Source organism: Corvus cornix, chromosome 20, assembly GCF_000738735.6.
Source record: "Corvus cornix cornix isolate S_Up_H32 chromosome 20, ASM73873v5, whole genome shotgun sequence".
In the NCBI taxonomy this organism is placed as follows: Eukaryota; Metazoa; Chordata; class Aves; order Passeriformes; family Corvidae; genus Corvus; species Corvus cornix.
Window position 1 is genome coordinate 5,673,824 of NC_046349.1, and position 23,960 is coordinate 5,697,783.

At 51.8% G+C, this 23,960-nt stretch overlaps 2 protein-coding genes across 5 annotated transcripts in view; one reads left to right on the forward strand and one right to left on the reverse strand.

The window, feature by feature from the left end:
• Nucleotides 1-292: 292 nt before the first annotated feature.
• On the forward strand, nucleotides 293-14,394 carry KCNS1 (potassium voltage-gated channel modifier subfamily S member 1). Of its 3 annotated transcripts, none has more exons than XM_039563617.1 (3): nucleotides 293-1,229; nucleotides 6,140-7,132; nucleotides 12,097-14,394. In XM_039563617.1, exons 2-3 carry the CDS (start codon nucleotides 6,167-6,169, stop codon nucleotides 12,550-12,552), a joined length of 1,422 nt encoding a protein of 473 aa, XP_039419551.1. In that variant the 5' UTR covers nucleotides 293-1,229; nucleotides 6,140-6,166; the 3' UTR covers nucleotides 12,553-14,394. The 3 variants fall into 3 exon arrangements, with proteins under 3 accessions (XP_039419551.1, XP_039419553.1, XP_039419552.1); XM_039563619.1 differs by lacking the exon at nucleotides 293-1,229 and adding an exon at nucleotides 1,645-1,703; XM_039563618.1 differs by lacking the exon at nucleotides 293-1,229 and adding an exon at nucleotides 1,792-2,930.
• Nucleotides 14,395-17,878: 3,484 nt separating this feature from the next.
• STK4 (serine/threonine kinase 4) overlaps nucleotides 17,879-23,960 on the reverse strand; it is a 46,455-nt gene continuing 40,373 nt past the window's right edge. Inside the window, exon 12 of one of the 2 annotated variants that reach the window (XM_039563405.1) lies at nucleotides 17,879-20,991. In XM_039563405.1, coding sequence (XP_039419339.1) covers nucleotides 20,833-20,991 — 159 coding nt within the window. In that variant the 3' untranslated portion in view covers nucleotides 17,879-20,832. The remainder of the gene's footprint in view (nucleotides 20,992-23,960) is intronic. The other variant, XM_039563406.1, reaches the window with a different exon arrangement.

Genomic DNA, 23,960 nt, shown 5'->3' on the forward strand with positions numbered 1-23,960 from the left:
TGGGAGCCAGCCCTCCTCCTACCCCGTGGGCTGCACCCCGCTGGGGCTCAGCACCCACCATCAGCCGCGCTTGCAGCTGCCTGGAGCAGACAAAGATGGGCATGTTTATCTTGCAGCTTCCAGGGCTGCTCAGCCATCTCTAATTGCCATAAAAATAAATGCTTTTTGCTTCATATCACAGAATAGAGGAATTTCCCTCTGTTTTTTTCCTTTTTTTTTTTTTTTTTTCTCTTTTCTGAGGCCTCCCTCAAAGTCATCCCTTCCCCCTCCCTCCGCTGCCTCCTTCCCATGTAAACAAGCCCAGGCACACACAGTCTGACACATCACACACATGGAGACATGCTGATGGCCCTGCAGCGGCCAGCACTGCCTGGCACAGGGACAGGACTGGCAGCACACGCGGGAGGCGGGCGTGCGGGCAGGGGGAAGGATGCTCGCCACCAAAAAGAGCTCTCAGTCCGCCTCGTGCAAGCCCGGAGAAGGTTGAGAGCCCTCAGGCTCCAACCCCTCGGACTGCAGTCAGCACGCCGATAGAAGGGATGCAGAGGGTGGTGTGAAGTCTCGCCCCGTGCGAGCCGCCTGTCTGACACAGCTGCTCTACGCTGGCTGCCGGAGCAATGAGCCATCGCTGCGGGGACATGCAGCCCCGGCCGTCACCCTGGGAAGGTCCCTTTCCCATCCTCTCCTTCCCGTCCCTCCGCTCCAGCAGCTGACTTCTGGGGGAGTTGGTGTGCTTGCAGAGCCCCCCAGGCTGCCTGGGGATGGCCCCGGGCGGCGGCGGCAGCTCGCTGACCTGAAACCCAGCGTGTGCCATGCCTGGGACTCGCTGCCTTCGCCCACCTCCCAATGAGCCTTTGAAGAGACACCGAGGAGCTCAGCAAGCCAGGGGAGCGCTTCCCCCCGGGGCTGCCCCGGTGCCCTACACACTCCCTGTTCCAAGGAGCAAGATGGAGATGGATCGCATGGAGGGCGACTGCAGGACAGGGGTGCATCGAGTGCCCGGCGCAGGGCGGCACCGCTGCCGGGGCCCTGCTCGGCCTGAACGCCCACAGCACGGGACCGCCCGGCACCCCCAGCTCCGGGGGCTCAGCCCCAAGGGCAGCGCTTTGCCACCCCGGCAGCTTCGCAAAGGACTGGGGTAGCCCAGGGGCCGCGTGCGACGGGTACCCCCAACGCGGCTGCCACAGCCATTCCTGCGAGCTCTCCCGGCTTCCAGGGACTTCCAGCAGGTAAGACTTCAGGAAAGCCAGGGGTACCCACGCCGGGTCCAGATTCCCGGCTCGGTTCCGCGTGACAGCTGTGGTGGTGCCTTCGCAGGGGACACCGCCAGCCTCGCACGGAGCTGCGCCGACCTGCCAGCCGGTTTTGCCAAAATCAGGTCGCTGGTCTTGTCCGCTGGGCTCCCCCCGGCATCCTTAGCCCTGTCCCCTATACAGAGCTCGGCGGGTCTGGCGGGAGGCAGAGGTAGCCGGGAACCGGGCACCGGCGGTCTGCGACCGGGACTAAGGAACCGGGAATCGGGGACCGGGCTCTCCCCGATTGCTCCGCGCCGCGGCGCCGGCGGGCGGGCGGAGGGCGGCACCGGCAAGGGCGGCGGGCGGGGACCCCCCGGCCCCGCGGAGCTTCTGCCGCCGCCGCCGGCCCTGCAGGGCTCACGGCTCCGCGCCGGGCGCGCTCGCTGCGGCGGGGCGGCGCCGAGGCAGGTGAGCGGCGGCGCGGGGCCGGGCTCCGCCCACCGGGTGCTTGCGGGCACCGCAGCGCGGGGGACCGCGGCACCGGCACCGGGCGGGCGGGGACGAGGGCAGTGGCATCCCGGGCGCGCGGCGGGGACCGGCATCCCGGGGCCCAGGCGCTGGCATCCCGGGGCGCGGGCGAGGACCTTAAGGATCGGTAACACAGGGACCGGGGCACCGGCAACCCGGGTACCCGGGGGTACCAGCATCCCGGGCACTGCAGGGGTCAGCACCCTGGGGTGCGTCGGGGACCCGGGGCACCGGCATCCCGGGGTGAGAGGATAGCCGGAGCAGCGGCGTGCAGGGATGAGCGGGGAAGCGAGGCATCGACATCCCGGGGGTAAGCGGGGAGCCGCCGTGCTAGCACCCACACCCCGGGATGCTGCTGGGTGCCGGGGCGCAGGGACATTCCTTCCCGTCCCTCTGCGGGCGGGTATAGGGGAGTCCCTCGCCCAGAAGCCTGCCTCTCCCGGGGGCTGCAATCCCCCTCCCCGGGGAACGGAGCACGGAGGTCCCTCTGGAGAACTGTGCACGCTCAGCGTGAGACCTGGGAGTGGAGGCTGGCACAGCGCTGGGCTGTTGCTAATCACCCTCTCCTGCACCCGAGGCGAGCAGGGAGTCCCCCGTCATCTCCATCTCCAGCCCTGGGCATTTTAGTGGCCTCTCAGCGTACAGCAGCAGCTCATGCTCTGCCTGCAGGGAGCAGCCAGTAGTGGGAATTCCCCTTCCATTCTCCCCACTGCCTGCCTGGCAAACCCCCGGACCGCCCAAGGCAGGGCTTGGTCCTGAGCATCTTCAGGCCGATGAGCAGAGAGACGCTCAGCAATGGGGATGGGGCTCTGCAGGGGCAATTTTGGATGACCAGAAAACAGATGTCTCCCCAGTCCTGTCCCAGTGTATGGGGACACCACCCTGCAGGAGCTGGGAGGTCACCCAGCCCCACTGGCCCCCTCAGGTACTCAGCAGGGGACCTCCAGTCCTACCCCAGTCCCATGGATATCCTGTATAGGATCTCCTCAGTGGTTTGCAGCCACCACCCCTGCACACCTGGGACGTGCACAGTCACAAGCCCTGGGTGACAGGACATTTAGGTCTAGGCTACAGGCAAAGGATAAGAGATTCTTCCTCCTCTCCGCATTTCTAATGGCTCCTTTGAGACAAGCCACACGACTCCCTGCTGGGAAGCCTCGCTGAGCTGTAAGTACAGGGTTTTTTATTTGGACTGTTAATCTAAATCCATTGTACCTGGTTGGAAAAGACCCTGTGTGCAATGCTCCCTGCACTTGCTGCATCCTCACTTGAATGTCTATTAGCACGTTTCTTTCCATTCCCTTGAGTTCCCTCTGCCAGGTAGAATAAATATACATAACTTCCATTTGAAAGTCTGTGAGAAAAAAAATATGTTGTCAAGGGAAACTCTTCTAGCATTTCTTATAGACATGCTTGATCTGTTTTATATTTTATTTTTACTGTCATAAATGCATATATCAGGGATTTTGTTCTCCACAAGACAGATATTAATTTGAACGCCCAACACCCAGCTCACACTGGGCTTGTGTAATTCTGACGGTTGTCTCAAAATAGCTTACAATATATTTCAACATTTATCAGAAAGAGACTGGCTTTATCTCTTCCCTTTTTCCAATCATTCATGGAAATTTTGGGTCAACTAAAGGAAAATTTTGCAAATTCACTTTATCACAGACAGACACATTTGTATTCTCTGTCCGTCATGCTTTTAAATAAAATCACCCAAGCTTCCCAAAGTAAGCTTCTGTTTCCTAGCTGATATGCCTGCAAATGTGAATGGGGTGCACACTTTGATGGTCCAACAGGGGAGATCATGCTGGGTCCCAGTTCAAAGCCCAGTTTTGTTCTAAAGCTGAGCTTAGCTGTTTGTGAAACAAGTAGGCAAGAGAGTTATAAAACTATTAATTCCTGCTTTAGACTTCTAGATGAAAACTGTGTTTAGGCAGAAATGATTTGGTCTATTCAGAAGTGAACGCCAGAAAGGAACATCTCTGGCAGTTTGTGACCCTTCTCCTTGCTCTGCAGGAGGGATAGAGGGATTTCCCTGGGGTACAAAGCTTGCAGGGTCCTGACATCCACCTTTTTATTTTGAGCTGGGAGGGAGGTAGGAGCCGTCTCCCTTCTGGCTCCCACGATTTGGCACATTTCACCCAGAGCCACGGCCGTGCACTGGGGGTGGTCCGGCTGAGCTGGAGCAAGGCTTCAGGCTTGTCCTGCCATCCTGGGCTGTCCCGTGCCCCAGCCCAGCCCCCAAACCACCTTGCCTTTGATTTTGGTGGAATTTGGTCTGACCTTTCAGAGTGGCTGCTCTACAGGGAGGGTGCAGACAGAGTCTGAGGCTGATTTTGGGATAAGCTGGATCCCACAGCTGTACCTCCAGGCCCCCCCATCTCTGTGTGTGCTTATAGCCTGAATGCATGAGCATCCTTCTGGAAGGAACCTGGATTAGTCATCCCTACCCCACAGATGGGCTGTGTGATGTCTTCTCTGGAAAAGCTCATCTGTCACTGAAATTCCAATTTATCCCTGAAAAGAAGTGTTTACACCCCTTCTTCTCCCTTGCTTTTGGCTTAAGCGTTAAAAAAATTGATCCTTCTCCTTCTTCCCTCCCCTCTGAAAGGCAAGACAATGAGTCCATTAAGCTCTGAGGTTTATCACGAGCCGGTTGCCTCCTCCAGACGTGGTGTAATGGAAGCGCTGGTTGTGGTGCAAAGCTGTGCCTTTAAGGAGCCCTGGCTGGGAGATGCAGTGGAGTTCTCAGATGCCTTTGCCAGGCTGTTTCACACAAACCTGGCATTTCCTGCACCCACAGCCCTGATCAGTTTAAAAACACCTCCAGGGCTTTACCATGGCTCCATTACCTGTTCCTCTGCAGCTCTGCTCTGACCTCCAGATTTAGATATGAGCATGTCCCCCAGGTCCCTGCCAGTCTGACAAACCTTTTACACCGAGTTTCTCAGACACTGGAAAGCAGGTAGAGCCCTGGTGTTTGCCCCACAACCCCTGTGAGATGGCTGGTGAGCAACAAAGGGTTGCAATGGGGTCTGTGGGAGTCCCCTGGGTGGAGGGACCCACCTCGTGTCACTGACCCAGCCTTGGCCCCCTGTGGTTGCTGTGGGACCAGGCTGTCCTGTATGGGGTGTGCTGGCACTTCAGCATCACTGCAGGGGCTGCAGCCTTTTTTCCCTCGGCTCCTGCTGCCTTTCTGTGCCCTCTGTGCCAGTACCCCTAAAATCGTGGAAAATTCTGTGGGTGACACAAGACAGGAAAAAATGTAATTCCTCAACCAAGAAAGCAGAGCAGTGTCCCTCAAGCCTTACCACTCCATGCCAGGAGCAGGGGGATCCCATCACTACAGGGCTGCTCCATATGTCCCCTGGTTGTTTTGATGAATAAGGTAGGTGGAAAAATCAGATTTCAAGGTGGTGCATAAAGATCACAACCCTTTTTATTTGCCTTTTTGCTCTAAATTTCTGGTCAAGACAGGTAAATGCATCTGAAGGTGTGAAAATGCTTTTCTTTCTTTGATGCTTTAAGTGTTTTTCATTAGAAAATAGAATTTCTGCTGCAAAAAAAAAGCCCAGCTCCCTGAAACTTATAAATTCCTAAAACACAGTGGAAATCGAAACTCTGGCTTTTTATTTCCCCATCGACATACAGATTTTATTCAGTCATCAATGATTCTGAATCATGTTTCTGTTATGTTTCAACATTATCAAAATAATCTTAATATTTTACATGGCAGAACACACAAGAGGAAACAAAACAGGCAGATGAATTGTTTTGACACTTCTTCCTCTCAAATTCTCCCTGAAACTGACACCTTCTGTGACAATACTTTGATTTGGCAAAACTGCCTGTGCTGCTGGAAAGATTGAACCGTCTAAGGACTTTTTGACCAGGCCTAATTAGCAGCGTAGGTAGTGGGGCTACAAAGCACTTCGGCAGAATCGCAGCAGTGGTGATTTGACAAGATCTAATTTTTCCTCCAGGAGACTCTTTGGGGAATAAATCCTCTCTTCAGTGACTAATTACTCGTTTGAAGAAGGAGAGCCCCATGGGTGAGGTGCTGGAGGTGCATTAAACTGCCTTCCTTAGGCCATTAACAACTGGCAAAGGGAGAAATTTTAGGAGGTAAAAAAGCAAGGAAAAGTTTCACCTGGAAAAATCATTGGCTTTTCTTTTTTTAGCTTCCATACTGCAGGAGAGCAACTGTCTAAAGCTGTTTCTCTCCCCTTCTTTTGCCTTGGTCCTCATTTTCAAAATGCAAACATCCCTCCTCACTTCCTAGGGTGCTTCTGGCCCCCCCCTCACCCAGGAGCACCCGGACCTGGGGGAGCCCTGTGTCCCCTCCAGCCCCGCTGTCTCATCCACAGGTGGAACCCGCTCCTGCTCTGCTGATCATGGTCAACAAGACCTTAAATTACTGGGGTCCCAGTTTTGAGGAGGACGTTATCAACATCAACGTGGGGGGTCTGAGGAGGCGGCTCAGCTCCAGCGCCCTCTCCAAGTTCCCCGACACCCGCCTGGGACGGCTGCTCTCCTGCGACTCGGAGGAGTCCATCCTGCAGCTCTGCGATGACTACGACGTGAGTGCCAGGGAGTTCTACTTTGACCGAAACCCCGGATTCTTCCTCTACGTCCTCCACTTCTACCAGACAGGGAAGCTGCATGTCATGGAGGAGCTGTGCGTCTTCTCCTTCTGCCAGGAGATCGAGTACTGGGGCATCAACGAATTCTTCCTGGACTCCTGCTGCAGCTACCGCTACCACGAACGCAAGCTGGAGAGCCGGCACCACAACTGGGATGAGGAGAGCGAGGTGAGCAGCGTGGACACGTCCCCTGATGAGATCTCTGACATCAACCACGACCTGCTGCGCTACAGCACCCTGCGCTGCGGCAACGTGCGCAAGCGCCTCTGGCTCACCATGGAGAACCCCGGCTACTCCATCCCCAGCAAACTCTTCAGCTTTGTGTCCATTAGCGTGGTGCTGGTGTCCATAGCCACCATGTGCATCCACAGCATGCCCGAGTACCAGGAGGTGGATGAGAATGGCAACGTGCTCGATGAACCCATCCTGCACAAGCTGGAGTATTTCTGCATCTCCTGGTTCACCTTCGAAGTATCCTCCCGCCTCCTGCTCTCGCCCAACCCCAGGAAGTTCTTCACGCACCCACTGAACCTGATTGACATTGTCTCAGTGTTGCCCTTCTACTTCACCCTCCTGGTGGATGTGACCATGGGCAGTGACTCGGAGCTGGGCAACCTGGGCAAGGTCGTGCAGGTGTTTCGGCTCATGAGGATATTCCGGGTGCTGAAGCTGGCTCGGCACTCCACTGGACTGAGGTCACTGGGGGCCACCTTGAAGGTAAACTGGCTCTCTATCTCCTTGTCTACTCCTTTAGTCTCTGGGCAAGAAGGAGACTTCTGGCATGGCTGGGGGATGTGGAAGTCCCTATTTGCAGTGAGCTCCCAGCTCTGGGTCGTGCCTGGCAAGCTTGCTTGGGGTAGTGGGTTGGGCTGTTGGTGTGTCTGCTAAGAAAACAAGTGTGAGGAGCACTGACTGCAGGAGTGCTCTGTACACACACAGCACAAACACCAATCCACCCCATTTTGCCTCGTGCAGCACTGGTGCCTCCAGGGTCTCAGCCATCCCACTGTGGTATGAAAGCCTCATTGCACAGCACTGGAATAGACTCAGCCATGCATGGGTGGATGGGGATGTCCCACCAGAAGTGAGTCAGTGTCTAGCTGGGCTGAGAGTGACCTGCTGAGCAGGTAGCAGGCCAGCCAGCAGCTGCTAGGTATGCCAGCACCAGTGTGCATGGCTCAGGGCTGCTCCTGTCCCCAGTCTGGGAAAAGGGGAAACCTCCTACGGGCATGCTGCCAGCTGACCAGAGGCCAGTGTCCAACCCCTGGTGCCTGGCCATTTAGGGAAACAGAAATCATGGTCCAGCTGAGCTGATACAGTGAGGTTGGGTCTGGCACAAAGCAGCAGTAGAAAAACAAAGGGTGACTTGCATGGCCTGGGACAACCAGCCCCAGACAGGGTCTGTGCCCTCAGCAGAGCCTGGGTTACCAGCAGCTGCCCCCCAGTGTGATGGAAAACTTGGCATGCAGGGCTGGGGGAAACTGGTCCCAGGACCATGTGGTCCTCAGGAGGAAGGTCTGGAGGAGGAAATGCTGACTGAGTGGAGGACCAGGGTTCAGGTATGCCTAGAAAGCATCCCTGCAGGTTTGGTGAGAGGGTCCACATCCCCCATAACACGCCCCAAGGCTGTGTTTCTCCAGACCCCCATGCACAGCACCCCCGGCCTCTTCAGACAGACCAAGGGCAACTTGAAATCTGCCATGCAATCCTCACTATCCCCGTGCTGCAGCCAGATCTCTGTCACTGCAGCTCAGTGGTGAAACAGGACCGGCCTCCACACCCAGTGTGGTTTGGCTCACCCCCACCATCTCTCCCCTCCACCCTTGTGCTAAGGGCCATGTTCTTGAATCTGGGGAGAAGGAAACTCACCTCCTGTGCTTACACAGAAAATCCAGACTGGTGCAGAGGCAAATTAAACTCGGCCTTTAATTGTCCCTGGTTCTTGGTGATTGCGTCAATGGGAATCCTAAAAGCTGATCCTTGAGCCTGCTAAGACTCAGAGTGATACATGCTCCCCATGCCCCACCACACATGGGGCTCATGCTGGGCATGGGGGACGATCAACAGGGCAAACACCTCATCTCTGCCCCTGGGCCCCATGTTCAAACCAGAAGGCTGTGTTTTCAAGCACTGCTTGTGCAAATATCCCTGTGCTTTCCCCTCCTCAAACATCTGGTGTATCAAACAAATGGCCAAGGAAGCAATCTTTGTGACAGAGCCTGAAATTCAACCAAAGGGACACCCTCCTCTCACTCAGTGCCTGGCATGGGAGGGAGCTGCAGCTCCTCATGCTGCTCCCTCTGAAGGGCCATCACAGGGATGAGTAGCTGGGGACACCCTGTTTTTGCTGCTGCAGCAGTGACAGGGCTGGCATGGGGTGTACTGGCATCAGCAGGACTCGGCTGCTGGAGTTGGACCCATTCCCGTGGCTGAGTCATGGAGAAAAGGAACCATTGAGTGTGAATGGGGTTGAGGATGGGCAGCAGAAAAGGTCTTTTGCCAGCTTCTGCTGTGAAGCAGGATCAGCCCCGCCCAGAACTAATCCTGCAGAGCCCACAGAGCATCAAAATACTCCTGGCATCCTCAAAACCTGATGAAACAGAGTCCAGGGAGGGTTGTCCGAAATGAAGATGCCTGAAGTCCTACCTGCATCATACTTACTTCTGAACACTTACCTTGAAAGAGCACTGACAAGTGACAGACCCAGGTAACACTGCTGGTGAAATTTAAGTAAAATTGCAGACGTAGAAAGGGCTCCCTATGTCCTGTCAGTGCTCCATCCGAGCATGAGCAACACCTTTCAGCAGAGCAGGCACTGATGGACTCGTGCACATTACTAAGCAGCAAACGAGATCTGGGGAGCCAGCAGTGTCCCGGCTCCGGCTTCTGATGAGCAGCTGATTCACCCAGTGACATGCTGGGAAGTGCCCCTTCCTGGGGACTCTGTAGACAGCTCTAAATGGGGATGAGCAAAGACACAAATCTGATGCAGCAGCTTGGCGTTGTGATTTAGTGGGCACATAAATTACAATGACTTGTTAATCATAATTTACTTCCTATTGCAAGAGCAGAAAGCAGGAGCAGAGCAGCGAAGGCTGTTAACAGCCAGGAAGCGGGAGCGATGGCTCTGGCAAGCTGAGTGATGGTTCCGCTGCCACGAAAGTGCTAGCAGAGGGAATTCTGCCACTTGTGCATCATAAACCCTGAACAGTCCTCAGATTGCTTGGGGCCTGATCCACAGCGTGTTTAATTTGAGGAGAGGCTTCCTACATATCTCTGCTCTTCCTCCCTGCCATGCTCGACATCCATTACCGCTATTGCGGCTCTGCGGGTGCGGGTTTGGAGCCCCTCTCCCACTGGCAGTCGATAGATGTTGGTCCCTGGGTAATTGCAGCACATACAGGGATCTTCAGGAGTTGCTGTCTGTCCCCCTCAGGGGCCTAAATATGTAAAGAGGCTGGAACTGCACTTCACACATCACCCTGCTGTCGCTACCATGGGCCACCTTTGCTCGGTTTCCACACTGGTATTTCTGGCAAGACTCAAACTGGGCTCTTCCATTCTGACTGTCTTCTGCTGCACTGGAGGAAAGATGTGCATTTGGCAGGAATCTGGAGAGACTGCTACTTGGAGGGCTTTTTGCTGGAGTCTTTTATTACCTAGCACTGCCTCTCCCAAGGCTGGCTACTTGCTAAGCCTGCAACCCCCCCAAACCCTGGATAAAACTGCATCCCACCCAAACCCTGGCTAAGCCTGAATCCCAGCCAAACCCCAGCTGCAGCTGCCTTCCCCCTCCATCAATGAGCAAACCAGAAGTTTTGCAGATAAATGGCTGCAAATAGGTGGCAGCCAGTGCCTGAGGATCAGCTGGGACATTCCTGGAGCCTTCCCTGTGCTGCAAACCTTGACCCTGCCTGTAAACTGAAACAGCAGGAGCTATTGAGCTGCCTGACATTCCCTTTGCCTTCCCCCTCCAACACATCCCAGGGTCAGAACAGATACTCTTTAAAAATGTGTGAGGTTATTCGGTGCTGCTGGTCCCCAGCTGGGATGTACAGACCTGCTGTTAACTTCCAGCCAGGAGCAGGTTTTTCTTGGCCAAGTGATACATCCTTGAAACTCGGTGGCTCTGAGCTGTTTGTCCTCCTCGAAGAGCTCCCGTGGCACTGCTATAGGGCATCTGCAGCCACAGGTGAGGGAGGAGAAAGAAGAGGAGGAGGAGGAGGAAGGGGAGGAAGAGGAGGTTGTTTGGTATTACTGGCATTAACTAAGCAGCTTTTGCCAGCTGTCCAAGCAAAGTCTCCTCGCTCCCTGCCATGAATCCACCTCCTTTAAGTCTCATCCTGACCACAGAAGCCTTTTCCCACATCTGCTGCTGTTTGCTTTGCTCAAATGTTGTTTCCTTTAGCCATTATGTGGTCTCCAATAAAGCATTCTCTGCTTGTTAGGAGACTGGGAAAAAATCCCCACGATCAAAGCTCTGCTTTCCTTTCCCCAAAAGATGAAGAGCAAACTGGCAGGTCACTGGGCAGAAACATCCAAAAAATTCACTTGTGGCAGTCAAAAAGTGGTTGGACAAGCCCTGCTGGGAGGATGGTGGTGGCAGTCCGTCCCCTGGCAGTCCCTTCCCGGCATGACTTGCTGCCTTGTCCTCCAGCTACCCACAGCCTTTTCCCCCTGGGCTTCTGGCACAGGTTTTATACTTTGTTCAAATATTAGGAATACACAAAGAAAGATTGCAGCACAAAGGTTTTAGGTTGAAACCAGAGAAACAATGGCTTCTTCAAGGAGCATTGCACACAACATCAGAGTTGGGTGTCCCATGGCTCTGTTCCCACCAAAGCTCCCAGACCCCTTGGGCTCAATCTCATCAAGCTGGGGCTTGCAGCACCCTGTTGGATGGGTCTAAGACCAGCCCATGCTGACACTGGATGGATCCCTGGACTGCCCTGATGACCAGGGGTGTTTGGTTTCATGTCAGCTCTGATGTTTACTTGGAGTCTCTGACGGAGGGGCAGCAAAGCCTGAAGGGAATGTAATTATCTCAGAAACAGGAGTAACAAACACATGTAACAAAGCGTTTCACAGATGCTGAGGGTCAGTGGTGCTGGGGTACAGGAGGTACCCAGGGACTCTGGGGTCCCCAGGGAGCCTGGGCTGAGACCTGGGTAAGAGCTGAGCTGCGCCTGCAGCAGAGGCCACGTCCTCCCAGCGAGCAGTGCCAGCAACTCAGGAAGGTACAAATTGCCTCTTTTAGTGGCTGCCTATTAGGTGGTTTCTGGGGACCTGCCAAGATAAAAGGAAAATGTGCTAAATATTGTTAGCTGAGATCAGGCCAGAGTGAATGCTGGAGGCAGGGGAGCAGCCTCTGCTGGGGATCCCTGGCTGGGGAGCACAGATTTCCCTCCCAGCACTTGCAGGCTGGTGGAGTGCAGAGAGGCAGCTGTGGGTGCCAGGAACGATTCCTGGCTGCACCACTCACTCCAGATCTGAGTCACCCTTGCACTCCCCACCCCATCCCAGTCCATCTCTGGAGCAGGACAGAGGTGGATAGAGCAGAGATCCCTGATGGAGGCGTGCAGGTAGTCTGCAAGCGTCTGTGCAGGGCTGTGGGATCTCTGTGTCCTGGCTGTGCTGGGTGTGGTGGCCCCCACTGACCAACGCTCTGCTTTGCCTTCCAGCACAGCTACCGGGAGGTGGGGATCCTGCTGCTCTACCTGGCCGTGGGGGTCTCTGTCTTCTCTGGAGTGGCCTACACTGCTGAGAAGGAGGAAGACGTTGGCTTCGACACCATCCCAGCGTGCTGGTGGTGGGGCACGGTCAGCATGACCACCGTGGGCTACGGTGATGTGGTGCCCGTCACCGTGGCGGGGAAGCTGGCGGCCTCGGGCTGCATCCTGGGGGGCATCCTGGTCGTGGCACTGCCCATCACCATCATCTTCAACAAGTTCTCCCACTTCTACCGCAAGCAGAAGGCGCTGGAGGCGGCCGTGAGGAACAGCGGGAAGAAGGACCCCGCGGAGGTGGGGAGCATCTCCAGCCATGACCGAGACTCGGAGGCTCTGAGCGAGACCTCCCTGGACAGGGGCAGCCCCGACCGCCGTGGTCTGACCCCCGGCGCCCACCCCAGCCCCTGACCCCCGGCTCTGTGGCCCTGGGGCACGTAGGACCTGCCTGCTCATGGGGAGCATGGCACCGGGACACGGCGGAGGAGCCACGGCCGGCATCACCCCTGCCCTGCAAAGGATAGGAGGGGTTGGAGGAGATGCTCAGTGGGCGCTGGCTGCTTCCACACCCTGCGTCTGCCTGGATGTGTCTCAGCCTTCACCCTGCTCACCCGTGGCTGCAGAGGGAGGTTGTGGTGCTGGGTATACCCCTGCCAGAAAGGGAGGCAGAAAATAAAAGTGACCCCTGATCAGGCACTGCCCCAACTGTACGGAGGGGGATTTTCCTCTGCCCTGAGGTTTTGTGTTGTCCAGGGTGTGGTTAAATAGCTCAAGGGCGAGGCAGCCCTCAACCAGGCCGGCAGCCTCTACAGGTCCTGTGCCAGGTCGACAACTCCAGCCCCAGCCTTGTCCTACCCCCAGCTGGAAACAGCCTCGAAAGGCTCAACTGCGCTTCCCCCAGCCATAAGGAAAGGGGCCTGGGAATGAGTCTGTACGGGAGGAGAGGTAGTGACCAGCTCAGGGTGAGCCCGATGGTCCCCAGCCCCTGCAGTGGGATTGACTGAACCTCACCTTCTTTCCATTGCAGCCAGGATTTATCTGCTCTCCGGCACTGCCACTGCTGGGACCCCCAGGGATCTGGGGCTGTGCTGGGAGGGTGGCACAGCTGGGAGCCCTGCCCGTGCATGGGGGAGGGACACCAGCCGGGGATGACCAGGCAGAAGGAACACTGTTCTCTGAGGCAGCAGCAGTCGGAGGGAATCGAGCTGGGGGAACTGAGAAGCCAATCCCAGTGGGGCTGGTCTTCCTCGCCACAGCCCCCAGCCTGGCTTAATTCTGCCCCTTTTCCTCCCTGTCTTAGGGCCAGGCAGGGCAGGAGGGCTGTAAGGAGGGGTTCACACTGCCCCAGGCATCCCCACAGGGAGCTGAGCTATGCAGGTGCCGCTGCACTCACCTTCCTTCTGCAGGGAGAGAGCTGGGACAGAGGGGACCTTGCACTGCAGCCCCTGAGCACCTCACAGCCGGGCAGGGAGGTCAGCCTGGAGCACCAAACCCCTTTCTGCCTGGCCCCCCAGCCCACCTGAGCACTTTTGAGGCTGCTCCCAGCACAGCATTAATTCTCTAGAGAGCTTTTCCTTGCCCTCCCACCCCCTGTTCTCTGTTTGGAAATTGTGCAGCTCCATTGCACACAGAGGAGTGCACCCAGCAATGCCTGTTCTGAGCAGGAGAAACGTGCATCCTGCAATCCCAAATCACCTCAAACACATGTTGATGGCTGCAGGACGACCCCAGGTACCTGGATCGTGGGGTTTGTTGCTGGTTGTCCTAGCTGGGTTTCAGCACAGCCGCCGGTGCCAGCTCTGCCTCTATAGTGATCTGCTGGTCACGGGCAAGGAAAGCCAAACCAACACCGGTGCAGGTCCAGCCTTTCCAAACCCAGTGGGACTCAGGAAGGGTCCCCAAGGAACAGTGGTGTGGGATGGGAGGGTGCTCATGCTTCTGGCATCATCAAGTCTTCCAGTACCGACGGTTCATGGTCTGCTCTGCGCTTATTCCTGCTGGGAGCTGGGACTGGAGAGCAGCACCCTCTGCTCTGACCAGCTCCTGCTGCACTCTTACTTGAATACAGGAAGGAGTTTCCCCTTCTCAACATAAATATTCCAGTAGCAAAATGTATTCAAATGTGAACAGTAAATGACATCTGTTAATGAAAAAGCATTATGCAAATAATTAGGAGCATGTAAATTAATTTTCTATCTATGCATGGGATGCATACTGTATATTTTATTAAAGACCTCAGTGATCTGCTGTGGATGCTGGTTTCTGTTTCATGGCAGTTGGATGTGCTCGTGCAGCCCATGGGCTGAGCCAGGGCCGGGTCGAGGTGAGCAGGAGCAGCTGAGCTGCTCCCACAGCTCTGCAGGTTCTCGTCAGCCAGCTCCAGCACCACCTTGGAGCACAGCACAGCTCCCACCTCACCCCTGCTCTGGATGGTGTGCTGACAGCCGGTCCTCGTGCCTGGACCCCTGCTGTCATCCTGGCTGGAGCAGTTTGGATAACATACCTTTCTGAGGCTCAAAGAACAAGGCATTCACAGGGTATGAGGGAAGAGGTTGGAGCTGGTGGGCTCTGGGAAAAGCCACACAGGGAGCCAGGCATCACAGCTGGGAGTGAGGGAATCCTGATGTGGCCTCTCTGATACTCTGACATGAGAGGGGTGTCTCTAGGCTGTTGCTCTGCAGGGGCTGGCTGGGGAGGGCAGGACCATTGCTGGGTGTGGTAGGAGTCAGGGATAAAACAGAGTTTAATCTTTATTCCTTTGAGAGCTTTTCCACTAAAATATTAAAAATCCACATGCTGCTGATCATTCCAAGGCAAAAGCTCCCCTACCCTGGGGGCTAAAAGCAAGGCAGGATCTCCTGTGAGCCCCTCTGCCACATCGCAAAGGCACATCGGAGGGGGCTGGTGCACGAGAGCTCCAAGCTCGGGTTTGGGGAAGCCACGAAAGATCTTTTCTTTTTTTAGCCTCCCGCTCCCTGTGAAGACATTAGGATTTGTATGGCTCTGAGTAACTGCACTAGGAAAATCCTCCCACTGCTGTGCAGGCAGATCTCGCAGAGCTCGAGCTGTGCAGAGCAAGGAAGAGCCGGGTGCAGGAAGGTGCCCAGCAGCAGAGTGGGTGAGCACAGCCCACGCTCCCCAGTGAGACACGGCTGTGCAGCACCGGGCTGCCAGGACAGGCCTGGCTTACTATTTCTAAGGCAAGTAGGAAACTTATGTTCTTTTGCTAATCCCTAATCAGTTTTCCTGAGTGGCTGCATTTTCATTTGATACAGTGGGTAAATCAATTACACACTTTATCAGGTTATTCCTACAAAGCTGCTTTCCACATTCAGAAAATGATTGACTAAAGCATGACTCTCTTGCCTCCAGGGAACGGTGATTAAGGAGTGACCTTATTAAGCAATTTAATGCAGCTGAGAATTAGACAACTCTGCTCAAAGAGACAAAGTAAACTTCATTACCTTTGTTTAAAACTTCTTTTCCTTTGCCAACTTTCAGATCCATGACTACCCTGAGCACGGTCTGTGCACTCAGCTGGTAATTAGAAAACCAGGAGATTTGAAAGGGTTTCATCTCTAGGAAGGAAAGACGACTCACTGGCAGTGTTTTTGGGATCTCTCCTGCTCACAGATTCCTACAGCCCTGCTGACCTCAGCAAAAACCAGATCTCACTGCTTGAGCACACTGCTTGACATGTTAAATCAGTGTTACTTCATTTACTGAATTATGTAAGGAGATCAGTGAAGACAAACAGTGCAGTAGTTCCATTTTTTCTTTTTTTTTAATACAAAATAATGCTAGATCACTTTTGCCTTGTAGTGAGACAGCCCCAGCGTTTGCATATACCTATGGGTTCACTTTAGCCTTTATCTGAACCCAGGCTGTTAACTTAGTTGTAGGGAACACACAAAATCGAGACTTCCATTCTAACCATCTGAGGAATCCAAATGAGCAGCCTTGAAGGCATGGAATTAAATTAACCAAATATGCCTAGATAGGTCCCACAGTTTCACAGAATAAAAACCACAGGTCAGGGGTGCAGGGAGGCACAGCACCAGCAATTCATGTTCACATCCAGACCTCGAGTCTGGCGAGAACAGCGGAGTGGGAAAAACTGCCCCAGGTTTCTTTCAAGATCTTGCTCTCTGTGGTGAAGGAGTGACTATCCAGAGCTTGTGAGCCCCTTGGGCTGAGGAAAATCCACCCTACAGCTCAGTTGTCTGCTGACTGTGCACAGACAGGTCCGCAAGAAGCTGCTGTGACCACTCAGCATGGGACTCAGGGACTCTGGGCTCCCTCCATGTCCAGCACTGTATTGATTTGGACAGCAACAACCTAGAGGGGAGCAGGACAGTCCTGAATTGTTTTAAAGTTTTTAAACAAATTGGCTTTCTTCCTGGCCTCTTAAATTAAAGGGCAATTAACTTTCAGTCTGGAAAAAGCTGATGGGTATTTCCTGGTTTGACTCTTCAAAATTTTGCCAGAGTGATTAGTGAAATGAAAAATTGTCAGCTCTTGAGGCAGGGCTGTCAGCCAACGCTCAAAGCATTTATCCAAGCTCAGACTCTTCTGGCCTGTGGAGAGCAGGAAATGGTACAAAATGAGGGTATAGGAAATGAATAACTGGGCAAAAAGGACACTGGCACAGCAGCCCTTGTACCTTAGTGCTAATAATTATTAAAAACTGCTGGTGCTATGGGCTTAGTGGACAGCTGATTTTTTCCCTTATGGGGGAGAAAACCCAAGGCTAAACATCAGTCTCAGCTCAGGGGTACCTGTTGTTGGGTTTGTTAGTCACATGCAGGAGTCTGTGCAGCAGGTGCAGAGCTGCCAGCACAGAGGGAGTGCACACAAACTCTCCCTGGTACGGCTGCACAACCCTCCCTCCCTTTGTGCTGGGGCTCCACAATATCCTGAGAATGCTGCTGAGAATATGTGAGAGCTCCAGGCTCTCCCAGTTACTAGAAAAGCCGGCAGCCTCCCTCCCTTTGATTTCCATGCTCCTTCCCAACATTTAAAAGCTCAGATCTATTTTGTTTCTTCCGGAATTGCTAACCAAAGCTGACTCCTGAATGAATTCTGTCTCTGCTCCAGTTAGTCATCCCTCCAGGACAGATTTAGTAACTGCTCAGGGAAACCACATCGAAGCCAACAGTTCACCATTGGAAGGCAGCACCCACTCACTGTCAGCTTCATCTTTTTCTGAGCTAGAAAGCTCAAAGTGCAGCAAGTGAGCCAGAATTAGGAATGAGCCTCTAGCCTCACCTGTTGTGTAGGAAGGTGGATAAATTGATACGTACCTAGCCCCAAACCTGCCTGCAGGCTCAGGGAAGTTTCTGCAGAGACAGCAAAGACCTACACAGCAGAGCTCAGCATCCCCATCTGCCAAAGCACCCCGTGGGGCAAACATCCCTCCTGCAGGACTGGAGCTCCAGGCAGGACTGCCCGTGCTCCTCACTGTTGGAGCTGCCTGAGCATCACCTCCTGAACCCCCCCAGAGCTGCCAGCACATGGAGCTGCCCCTCTCAAGCAATTTCACCCCGAGCTGCAGAATTAGTAACGTTTTAAAATGTGTCTGACATGTTCACTGCCTGTGTTCCTGAGAGCTTGTACTCCCCTCCAGAACGTTGCATAACATTGGCTGATTAGAGGTGCACCATGTTAAAACTCGTCCTGATAAACAACACCACCCCAAAATATTTTAATGCATACATATGAGTCACGACACTGATGCTTTCAGGTAGGGACAGTTTATTTGCCCCTTTGAACAAATAAGGCAAGATATTTGAGAAAGATCAAACAAAATCTCCTGTATCAAACTGAGAGGAATGCAATAAAAGTTACTAGTAGTTTCATACATATACAAACTAAAGACCAACACTATTATATACAAACAGCCAGATCTTACAAAACAGCATTTCAAGTCAGCAGTTTATGCCAGTGTTGCTAATTTCTTTGTTACAAAAAAAGTTAAAGCTACAAACTTCACATTTGTAAGTCTCACATGACTGACACCATCAGTATCTCTGGGTTTTAGAAGCAAAGAGAATGGTTTGTCCAGAACCCTTTCCACAATGCAGATGAACCCAAGGAGCACATGAATGCAGCTTCAAAATTAAGCAAGATTTTTGCTTAAAACTTTGTCAAAACAGCCTTCCCTTATGGTACCAGCCTTGGTCTTAGCTTGGAGGACTTTGAGAAATGAATAGGTACTGTGCTCCCAGACATTCTACAAAGGGACCAAAAAGGGACATATTTTCTCTAACAAATTGAAAATCAGTGAAGGAGAAAATAATTCCTCTGCATTACAGCTCCAAGTGCAAGAAACATCATTAAGTCTCACCCACTGCAAGCATTTAAGAAAGGTTCAAAGACAGTTAAGCCATTGGACCAGTTTTAGTTATTTTGGTTCGTTTGCTATATTTTAAGACAATCACGTCAGCAAAGCAGAGTATTTCAAGAGTGCTTACATTCAGTTACAGCAGTCACAGGTTGCATATTCTGCAAATAGACACCACCCTGTGGTGTTTCACCTAAAAGCTGGGGTTTCTAATGCCCTCTGATCTCTGCAAAGTTACCTACCCAGTGCAGAGGAAAAACTCCTTCCAGCAGAACAGGCTTGACCCCCGCCCCACGCAGGCAGTGCACAATTTATCATGTCACAGATCTCTGTGTCTGTCACACCAGAGGTGCTGGGCCAGGTCCGTCCAAGTGACTTATACAAGATCCAAAACTGACCAGAGAACTCCCTCCTAAACTGGGGGAATTTCCTTGATGCAAAGGATGCTCATAATAATTGCTCATCATAAAGACATGGTTAGGGCAAAGCCTATTGCACAGATTCCAGATGAGCACGGTATGAGCCCTGATGTTTCCCAACACCTGAGGCTATCATACTGCTGGCTATCCCAGGATGTGCTCTTCTGCAGCACCCTACATACACTGCTTACTGTCTCCCTTTCCCTTAGGGACAGCTGTGATCCCAGTGCATTACCAAACTGAGGCAAACTGATGCAAGGAGCCCTGCAGAGGGTAAGAATGGCTTGGTTCCTTTCACAGCTGTAGAGCAGAACTGTGAGCAGCAGCCAAGAGCCTGCTCCAGCGGGGAAACAAGACCCTACAGAAACATGAAACGAATATGTCACCTCTGTAGCAGCATTGATTCAGGAGACACTGCTGTTTAATCATCTAGGTGATGTACCAAGGCCTAGTTCAGAAGCACGACGTGGAAACTGCTACCTCTACCAGAGCAAAGTAAAAATATATTGGTAGAAACACTTGCTCTGTCCAAACATTCCATCATATGCTAGGAACACCTAAAACTACACAGCTCTGCTGTTACTGCCCACGGGGCAGAGGTGTTGCTCAGTCTCTGCCCTGCAAACAGGCTTTGTTTTACTCTCCACTCTGATGTGAGCCGATTGCACCGTCCTCACAGCGATTGTACGTGCTTGGGGCATTGTGGCTGATTGGGCTGTGCTGGGCAGGGATGGCAGGGAAATTAAAAAAAAACAACACAAGAGCATCCAGAGGAACTGGAAGAGACTGAACCTCTTCCAGCAGGACGTTGGTAATTGCCTTCTCATCCAGATCAACTCCGCCTTTGCTCCACCACCATAAATGCACATCTTTGTTAATTCAACAGTCTTTACTTTTAGTTCAGCTCTCCTGATGTGCTAAACCTTGCGGAAATGTGAAGGATTGTGAAATCAAGTTTTTATTCAAGCATCTAAAGATGTAAATTTGAAATGAAGCCTATAAAATATTTCACAAGCTGTGGAGATTTTTAAGTCCTCTTAGACACAGCCGAAGTACCTAATTCCTGAGAGAGGTTCACACAACTTCCACCCATTCAAACGCTGTTTCCTTTTCCCAGCACTCCATTCTCAGCAGGGTCTCCCTGAAGGACATTTCCAAACAGACAGACAAAGGGGTATCAGATCACTGACTGGCTTTTGGTTTTAAGTGGGTGCAGATTTTAAATTACAGAATGCCATTTCTTATGGAGGCACAACATGCTTTATCTAGTCGGATAAATTCATAAAGTACACAAAACGAGGACAAAACTGAGGTCTTGAAGAAATCACACTTGCTTAAAGCACACAGTGTAAGGCATGGGGCTTATTACAGGCTTTTTAAAAACTGAGATTGAAGTTTCTTTCAAAAGGCTGGAACAGTTTGAACATGTTCTCACCTGCTCTCTTCACTGACCTAAAACTTATCAGTACCTTAACAGCAGAAACAGTTAACAGCTTGAGATTGAATGCAGTCTGCGCATTCACAAAGAAAAACAAAAACAGAAAACCACAAACGAATCAGCTGTTACAGACAACAATCTGTATTAACTTAAACCAAAATGCACTCCTGAAAGTTCAGTTGAAAAGAGAGTGAGCCAACTTTCAATAGCCTATTTCTATCTGGTTCCTCTGGTTTAAAAACAATCCTCCTAAAAACAGTAACAGAACTCTTTTGGAATAACGTTTTAAATATATGTCTAACATTAAAACATACAATCAGGATTTTCCACGTAATGGCATTCCTGAGTTCACAAAGGTGCTATGGAAAAATAAACGAGCAGAAGTATTGCCCTCTATTTTGCTAGCATATTTCAATAGAAATCAATCTGTTCAGTAGTCATAAAAGCAAGGGGCTGATTGTTTGAGGATGGAAGAACATTCTACCCGTGGCTCAGAAGTTCTGCTGCCGCCGCTTCTTGGCTTCGATGGCATCGAGGATCGGCTGCCGCTTGGATTGGTACTTCTGGCGAATCTCCTCAATCTCCTGCTCCATCATGGGATCTAGGGCAGAGAGCCTCTTCTGAAGCTCATCCACGCTCCAAGTCTTCAGCTAGCAGGGAGACAAAAGAGGAACAGACACCGGCATCAGTGCAGCCACTGCCCAGACACCTGCAGGGATCCTGCTGCTCCTCTGACAGCCGGAGTGCATCTTCCAGGAGGGAAAGACACGCAGAGCTCTGCTCCAGGCTGCTGCTCTCAGTGAGAGTGGAGTGAGCCTCAGGATACTGCTTCTGCTCATTTCACAGGTACGTTACATGCTCTGGTTACTGGCAGTGTGAGCATACAACCAACCAGTGAAATGTTTCCCCCACAGAGTTGCTTTTTTAATGCTTCGTTTTGCAGGCTTAGGACAGAAATGCTGCATTGAGATGGAAGGAAAGCAAAGCTCTCTTCTCCTCCCCTTTCCTTGCAACTAAACCTCCTCATGCTAAATGACAAAAGGAGACAGAGGGAACAGGAAGAAAATCATATCACTGACAAAAGCTGCAGGTGAAAAAAAAAAGGCAATTACGTACAATGAGGCTGAATCTCAATCATGGTGAGGAATTCAGACTCTGCTACACCAGAAATCCCAGAGCACAAATGCACACCAGGTCACTTTGGGTCAGCCTTGTACTGATAAAATATGCAAGTACAATTTGTATTTTCCTGTACACGTGAAGATGTCAGGCTCATCTGGACAAGCTCCGTCTCCCTGAATTCTGTCTCTGCCTGCCCTTTGTTTAACTGGCTCTCTTGTCCGTGCCAATTTTCTCAGAACTGGCACTGAAAAGTTTTGCTCTGTGATTACAGATGCCAAGTGTGGCCTGGGACAGTCTATAGGTGTCCAGAGCTACACACTTTATGTAATGTTATAATATTATAACCTGTGGAACAGACGGGATTTTAGTATAACATTAAAAATATGGACACTGGAAGTGCTTCAAATGTTTACTTAAGCACCAGTCCTTTTCCCATCCAAGACCAAGTGACCACAGGAGAGACTGTTTTACAGGCACTGCAGCAGGACAGAAATGACTGTGCAGCACCTGCTATCAGTGAGCACCTGCTGTGGATGCTAAGAATATACAAAATAATTTGGGTTTTTTTCTTGTGCAGAAGGAACTGTCAGATTTTTTTGCTTTCAACAAATATCATAATTAAGTGACTTATCTTTATTTTCATGCAAGTGGGGCTGTTTTAGTTTAGCTGTTAATTAGTCAGCTGTCATGGTTATTCTTCAAGCCATTTCTGAACCAAAACATGCAGTGAAATGTTTGCTGCTTACTATAAGGCAACAAATGAATGTTTAATGGTAGTTTGCATCACTCCTTAAAACTAAGATATGGAAACCTGATGCCTTTTCCTGAGGTGGAAGAGATACCAGTCCCTAAATCACAAAGTCACCTGCTACCTGATTTCTCACAATGTCTTTTGAAGTTCTTTAGCATATTCTGCTAAACAAGATCTTCCCTAGTTGCTGTTTCAGGATCACAAATCCATTTTAATAATCCAGGCACATGTAAAACAACCTTTCTGCCCAGGGTATAGAGTCTTTCAGCCTTTCCAATCAGGCAACTGTTCATTAGAAAGACAAAGCACTTCCTCCACAAAGATATGTATTATTTATACACATTAATGCAACTTTAACAGACAGCAGTTTAAGTTGATGCATGGCACCAGTTGCCTTTTCACACTAATTTATTAAGGAGCAGTCTTAATTCCACTTCCTCACAGTCTAGGGAATTGAAAAGTCAAATAAAAATGAAAACCAGAAGAAAATATTAATACAAGGACTGAATACATACACTAAGCAGCTACAGCTCTCCCAGTGCTGGACTGCTTAAAGAGAGTATTGGAACAAATCTAAAACACCTTGCTCGAGGCTTAAGACAAGCATTAGATGTCAGAAATTGCCCTAGGGCTGCAATCTTCCATGGATGCCCTTTGAGCCTTCTCTGCCATCCTCCTCAAGTGCTGGGTGCTGCTTAGAGCCAGAAACAAAGTGCCTGAGCTGGCAGAGCAGATGTAGAGAGATGGTCTCTCCAGAACACGTGGCAGTAAGAGAACACTGCTCTACTGCTGTCCTTGAACAGGATGGAGCATCACAGGACATCCTTCGTGGACACCGACACACAAAGTCTCCCTGCAAAGCATAAGAACTGCTTGCCAAGGGACACAACAGCTTTGGCAATTCCCGGGACTGCGTTTGTCAGGACAGATGGTTGAACAGTATGGAAGATGCTGGAGCACAGCTAAGTCTGGAGTGGGCAGAGCCCACAGATTTATATTAATATGAATCAACTGGGAAGTGGGTTACCTGCGTGACGCAGGGCAAAGTGGCTGCTAAGGGAGCCTGATCACGGGTTAAACACGACGGGGATGGTGGGAGAAGGAAGGGAGGCAAGTCCATGTGGTGCAGGAATCTGGGAGCACAGGAACATCCTGTGTGCAGTGCTGTGTCAGTGAGGATGAACTATTCGCAGAGTTTTCCTCTGCTATAACGGCACCCTGGCTGTGAGTGCCACGCTACTCCTGGAAGAGGCAGAGAAGCCAAAGGGCAGCACTGGTGAAAGGTCCAGGAGGTGACTGCTCAGCCCAGACGAGCTGATGGGAGACTGACAGGTCCTCAATGGCTAATGAGAGCCACGAGAGCCATGAAGAGCTGGGACACCCAGCCCTCTGTTCCTGCTGTGCCTCAGGCTGCGACAGCAAAAGCCCAGGGACCTGGCCTGGGCAATTACTCAGCCTGTCCTTCCACTCTCACACACATCTTTAGAAGGAAAAAAAAAACCTCGTTCCAAATGTGATGGCCTTCATTTCACTTTGCTGCCTGGCATTTCACTGTGAGCCAATGGCACAGACAGACTTTCTCCCAGAAATGAAGTTTTAGACTCCAGTATATCTGTTTCTGCAGCGGTGCACTCCTGGGACACTGACATTATTCTCTTAGAGAAATGCCAGGAGCAAAATAAGACAAGAAAGACAAGGACAGCATCTCATGACAGACGGTTACTCGGGGTAAAGTCTCAGTGCTGA